This window comes from Didymella exigua (genome assembly GCF_010094145.1).
Source record: "Didymella exigua CBS 183.55 unplaced genomic scaffold M421scaffold_13, whole genome shotgun sequence".
Classification (NCBI taxonomy): domain Eukaryota; kingdom Fungi; phylum Ascomycota; class Dothideomycetes; order Pleosporales; family Didymellaceae; genus Didymella; species Didymella exigua.
Genome location: NW_022984787.1, coordinates 233092 through 239456, shown reverse-complemented (window position 1 = coordinate 239456; position 6365 = coordinate 233092). Strand labels below are relative to the sequence as shown.

General features: G+C 42.7%; 1 pseudogene across 1 annotated transcript; it reads left to right on the top strand.

The window, feature by feature from the left end:
* Positions 1-3324: 3324 nt before the first annotated feature.
* On the top strand, positions 3325-4042 carry M421DRAFT_391353 (annotated as a pseudogene; the record flags this gene model as incomplete). The annotated part of the gene is made up of 2 exons: positions 3325-3549; positions 3598-4042. Coding segments are annotated over 2 exons (505 nt in total), but the record flags the coding sequence as incomplete, so codon positions are not given.
* Between the last annotated feature and the right edge of the window lie 2323 nt (positions 4043-6365).

The window sequence follows — 6365 nt, the reverse complement described above, 5'->3', positions numbered from 1 at the left end:
TACACTTACCCTGCTAGACAGGTCTACTATAGAGCCTAAAAAGACAGTAAAGTGGCTAGGAATCTACTTTAATAACGCACTCTCCTTTAAAGAACACGTAGCTACAAGGATTAGCCAAGCAAGAAACGCTTTCTACAGAATGTGCAGACTTGCAAATAGCAATAGAGGCCTCCCTCCTAGTGCTATAAGACAGCTATACTTAGCATGCGTTTCTAGCATCGCAGATTATGATTGCTAGATCTTCTAGAAACAACAAGCAGGAATAGCAAAGCAACTCTAAGGACTACAGAATCTTGCCCTAAGGAAAATCCTAGGAACCTTTAGGACCTCTCCTGTAGCACCACAGGAGACAGAAGCAGCACTCCCTCCCCCTGCTATAAGACTAAATACTGCTCTAAGAAAGTACGCCTTTAGAGCTAGAAAGCTACCTAAGACCACCCTATTTATATTATAATTAAGACTCTAAAAGCCACTCTACAGTTATAAAGAGAAGACTTAGTTAGAGTCTAGCACAGAATAAGAGGAAGAAGCTGCTCTCCTAAGGCTAAGAACAGGCCTACCTACTTAGCTTATGCAAATTATACAATTAATACAAAATGCTACTCCTAGCACAGAAGAAGAAAAATTGCAGGACTACTATTTCTTCCCCTAGAACAAGACTATATTATACACAGCAGAGATCTCTAAACTCTCTAAAGAAGAAGAAGCAGAGCAACACAAAAAGCAAATGCTACAGAGACTAGGAGACAACCTACTCGCTATCTATACAGACGCCTCTTCTATTAAGAAAGGCACAGGAATAGGAATAGGAGTTACTGCTCTAGACTATAAATAGCAGGCTAAAGAAATCTACTCTACTAAATATAATATTAGCAAAGGCTAGATTGTATACAATAAAGAGCTAGAAGGCATAACAAGAGCCTTTAAGTTTGCAGCTTCTATAGCCAGAGCAACACAAGAGATCTAAGTCTTTGTAGACAACTAGGCAGCTATTCTAAGGCTAAAAACTCCTTCTAATAACCCTAGACAAGCTTAGCAAATCTGCTACACAAACGCAGCAAAGGCAATTAATAGCAAAGGCGCAATAATTAGCCTACACTAGACCCTAAGACACCTAGATATTACAGGAAACAAAAAAGCAGACATCTTGGCAAAACAAGCTATAAAAGAGCAACTAGTATCTAATATAACAAGTCTTGCAATGACAGGTATTAGGATTAAAGCTATTGCAAGACAAGAGTGGCAACAGAAACTCTAAGCCTACTCTACAAAAGCAAAGCTTAGAAATCCTAGCACCTTTGCAGCAAGATTCTTGCTAAAACTAACAAGCAAGATAACACTGCTAAAAAACACTAGAAGAGAAATTGCAAGCGCATACTACTAGCTAAAGCTAAGACATAGATACAACAAAGCATATCTACACAATATACAAAAAACAGAAAGCTCTAAATATAGCTATAGATATACACAAACACCTTAACACCTACTGCTTAGCTATAGAAACTACAGAGAAGCAAGAAAGAAAATAAAGAGCAGCTTACAGGAGACAAGACTTATAATGTCCCTTCTCCTAGACATAAATAGGGGAATCTAAGCTACACTAGCTTTTATATAGGAAACTAAAGTAGGCACACGCAAGTAGTACCTATAGCAAACAACAGACAACTAATTTCCTTTGTTTAAAACTAGAGCACAGGCTCTCACTATATATCTACAAACCTATATATACCATTCCCTTACACAGAAAAAACTTGTAAATTACTAGAGCAGCCTTACTGCTCTTGTCCTATATAGTCTCAGACTCACACAGGACGTTAAACTAATCAATCAATCAATCAATCTATCTATCACTTCGCGCTCTAAACTCCCTTAGAGCAGTTAACCGCTAGCCCTCTTCAACTGCAAGGCTTCATTTAGCTTAAGTACGCTTTCTTTTGTGCAATTTGCGTTGTGTAGTGGCCTTAGCAGCTGCTTTAAGCTCATGGATTTGTTTTTGTGCAAGCGCAAGCTTATGCGACAGGATAGCTCCCCCCTTTGCATAGTGCTTAATTGCGCTTAGAACAGAAGTAGGTAAGCTACCCTGTTCCCTCTTATATTTGTCTTGAATCAGAGCTAATTGCGACTTAAATTCTAGGGTATTACTTAGGGTTTGCAACTGCTAGGGCTTATTGTTTGTGGGGAGTAGTAGTAAAAGAGTGTGCAGCTTCACATTAAGGGTTAATATAACCCTTTCTAGGTTAAAAGGGACTAATCTAGCCCCTTAGAACCCTCCCTAGATGTTGCTAGCGGCTATAGCTTTCTTGTAAGCTGCTTTAAAGCATAGCAGGATCTCCTTCTTTGTAATGTGGTTGATTGATTGATTGATTGATTGATTAGTTTAACGTCCTGTGTGAGTCTAAGACTATATAGGACGAGAGCAGTGAGGCTGCTCTAGTAATTTACAAGTTTTTTCTGTGTAAGGGAATAGTATATATAGGTTTGTAGACATATAGTAAGAGCCTGTGCTCTAGTTATAAACAAAGGAAATTAGTTGTCTGTTGTTTGCTGTAGGTACAACTTGCGTGTGCCTACTCTAGTTTCTTAAATAAAAGCTAGTGTAGCTTAGATTCCCCTGTTTGTGTCTAGGAGAAGGGACATTATAAGTCTTGTCTCCTGTAGGCTGCTCTTTATTTTCTTTCTTGCTTCTCTGTAGTTTCTACAGCTAAGCAGTAGGTGTTAAGGTGTTTGTGTATATCTACAGCTATATTTAGAGCTTTCTGTTTTTTGTATATTAACGTGAGTGTATAGCGAGTCGGACAGCTAAGCGAGTCGGACACCCTAACAAGCTGTTAAGCCTACCAACCTTTAAACCACAATAGATTAACCACCCAACCTTGAATTGCTCCTAAAAGAAGATAGGGTTAAGCTTGCACTCTAAGCAACAAAGAATCCCCAAAATCTCAGCGTGCGACGCGCTGCTGACGTCTACAAAGTGCCAAAATCGACTCTCCAAGACTGACGCGCTGGGAAGCAGTCAACACGTGATACCCACCCCAAATCATCAGCTCTGACTAAGACAGAAGAGCAGACGCTTGCGCAGTATATTAGGAAGCTTGACGAGCAAGGGCATGCCCCAACGCTCTATTGGGTTGAAGCTATGGCTAACCAACTGCGCGCTGCACGTGACGCAGGACCTGTCGGTCCGCGATGGGCTTCAAACTTTGTTAAACGCGAACCTGGACTCTAATCGCGTATGAGTTAACAGAGGGATTACTAGAGAGTCCTTTGCAGCGACTAAGGGGTTATTAGACCCTAGTTTGACCTAGTACAGAACATTAAGGCCAAGTACAGCATCCAGGACGAAGATACCTATAACTTTAACAAGACTGGCTTTACTATAGGCATTGGAAATTGCGTTAAAGTAGTCACTGCATTAGAGAGACGCATGGATCCTATTGGGGTCCAGCAGGGAGACTATGAGTGGGTGACATTGATTGCTGCAATCAACGCGATGGGCTGGGCAATTGCGCCCTACCTTATCTTCAAAGCAAAGAACTACAACGCGTCTTAGTACCCTAATTTAAAGCCCTAATGGCGCATTAGGGTTAGTAACAACAGCTGGACTACGAACGACATTGGTGTAGCCTGGCTAAGGCACTTTGTTGAGCAGATTCAGGGCTGGAGGGTGGGTAGCCACGTGCTGCTGATAATTGACGGCCATGAGAGCCACAAGTTGCTTGCCTTCCAGAATCTCTGCGAGGAGAATAAGATAATTACCCTGTGTATGCCTCCGCACTCATCTCACATCCTACAGCCACTTGATGTGGGTTGTTTTGCCCCCTTAAAGCGGGCGTACAGCAAAGAGATCAGAGTCTTGGCACTAGACTATATTAGCTAGATTGACAAGAAAGCCTTTCTTGCAACCTTTGTAAAGGTGTTTGACAAGGCGTTTTTAAAGGCAAATATCCTGTCAAGCTTTAGAGTAACTGGCTTAGTGCCTAGTAACCTATTAGTAGTACTATTAAAGCTTAATGTTAAGGTTCGCACGCCAACGCCGCCTCTCTTAGGGGAGCCCCAATAGAACCCTAAGACACCCACTAACGCTGGTGAGATAGAGGCTTAATTAACGCTGCTTCGCGATTGTATTCAAAAGCACCAAGGATTGTTACTAACTCCAATGGTTAAGATCGTTGATCAGCTGCAGAGAGGCACGGCAATGCTGCTGCATGGGCAGACGTTATTGGCAGCCCGAGTGCTGCAGCTTGAAGCGTCAAATAAAGCAGCCTCTGAGCGCAAATCACGGAAAAGAAAGCGTATTTAGAAGGGCGGAGATCTGCCAAAGGAAGAGGCAGAGGACTTAATAGCCTAACGCGACGTTGAGGCGCAGGTTAAAGGGGAGAGTTGTGAGGGTAGAGTTCAAACAGGTGCAGGTAAGAGGGGTAAAGGGCACTGTAGGCGCTGTAGAGAGACTAGGCACAATTTGCGCACGTGTAAGAAAGACATAGTAGACATTAGCAATTAATATTATCTACTATAGATTGCACTGCTGCGTTGTGGTGTTAAGCAATTGCAGATAGTAGGCCTAATAGCTTGTTAGGGTGTCCGACTCGCTTAGCTGTCCGACTCGCTATACACTCACGTTACATTATTATAACGTTGTGAAGTTAGACGTTAAATAAGGTGCGTAAGTTTGGTGAGGTGCGGCGCTCGCCCGTGTGCGGCGCTCGCCCGTGTGCGGCGCTCGCCTGTGGAATACGTTAGGTGTTAAGGTGTTTATGTATATCCACAGCTGCATTTAGAGCTTTCTGTTTTTTGTATAACGTGGTTTATCACCGAGCCGCCAGGTATCACTGAACCGCCACCCCTCACCAACTTTTTTAGAGTCACTAACTATTACACAACTATTACGCTTAACCACAACACTGTACTAATACTTACAATTGCTACAATTACTCTTCAGAAGCAGCGCTATTATCTGCATCTAATATTTCTGCAGTGCAGGTGCGCAAATTGTGGCCAGTCTTGCTGCAACGTCTGCAGTGCCTCTCTTTGCGCACCTTCTTCCTAGACTGTTCAGATGCCTCACCACCACCACTGTCCTTCTTAGCTATTATATCCTGTACCTCACCAACCGTGAGAGCCTCCTCTGTCTAGATATACTTTCTTTTGCAACCACGCTGCGCTGTCAGAGCCTTAATAGCCTTCTTTATGCTATCTATTTCCCTTCTCTGCAGCACGTTGGCATGGTCTATCCGCGCAACCCCTCTAGCAAGCGAGTTAAGTGATTTTATAATAGGAGACAGGGGCGAATCTCTGTGCAATTGCATGCGCTCACAGATATACAACGTTTGTGACTTAACCTCCTTTGCGCTGGTTGGTGTTTTGGATTCCTATAGGGTAGTCTCTAGTGGTGGTGGTGTTGGCGTGTGAAGGACCACATCAAGCTTCAATAGCACTCGCTCTAGGTCAAAAGGAACTAGTCCTGCGCCTCTAAAGCCTCCGTGGATATTGTCTTTTGTAATAGCCTTGTAATAGGCTGTCTAGAAGCTAGTAAGGAAGAACTCTTTCTTAATTTGTGTCTTTAAGTATTATGACTAGGCGTTAACCTTAATTAAGTACGCCCTCTTTAAGGGGCTAAAACAGGCTATGTTAAGCAGCTGCAACAGGTGCGACAAGTGTGGGGGCATACACAAGGTAATAATCTTGTGTTCTACGCAGTATTCCTTGAACTCTGCAGAGTTGTAGCTCTTGTAGCCATTAATAATAAGCAGACAGTAGGCGCCAACAATACACTCTTTTGTAGACGCGTTAAAGTGCTTTAACTACTCTAGACTAAGCTTGTTTGTTGTCTAGCTATTCTTGCTAGTCGCAATTACCTAATCGCGAGGCAGATTAGGGTACTAGGTTGTAATCAGGACCTTGCCTTAGAAGATAATAAAGGGTGGGATAGCCTAGCCAGCAGCGCAGACACCAATGATGATTGTGACCCACTCCTAATTGCTAGGCTAGATATTCTTAGGGTTAGATCGCTTCTTTAAGCCTGTGAACACTATCTTAGACCTAATTATGCCTATCATGAACCTAGTCTTATTAAAGTTGTAGGTATCTCTATCTAGGATTCTGTACTTCTCCTTTGTATTCCTAACTAGCTCAAACTAGGGCGTTATAACGCGTGTATCTTTATTCAGGGCTTGTTAACAATTGTACAGTTGGCTACGTCGAAGCTTAATTTGTTAGGTACGCGTGTTGAACCTGTTTACCCAGAGCTTGCTAACAGGTCCTTCACCACGTGCAGCAAGCAGATCATTAGCTATATCTTGCACCATAGTCTTTGTTGCGCCTATTCCTTGCCTGTCCAGCTTAAGTATACAGTCAACTATTGCCTC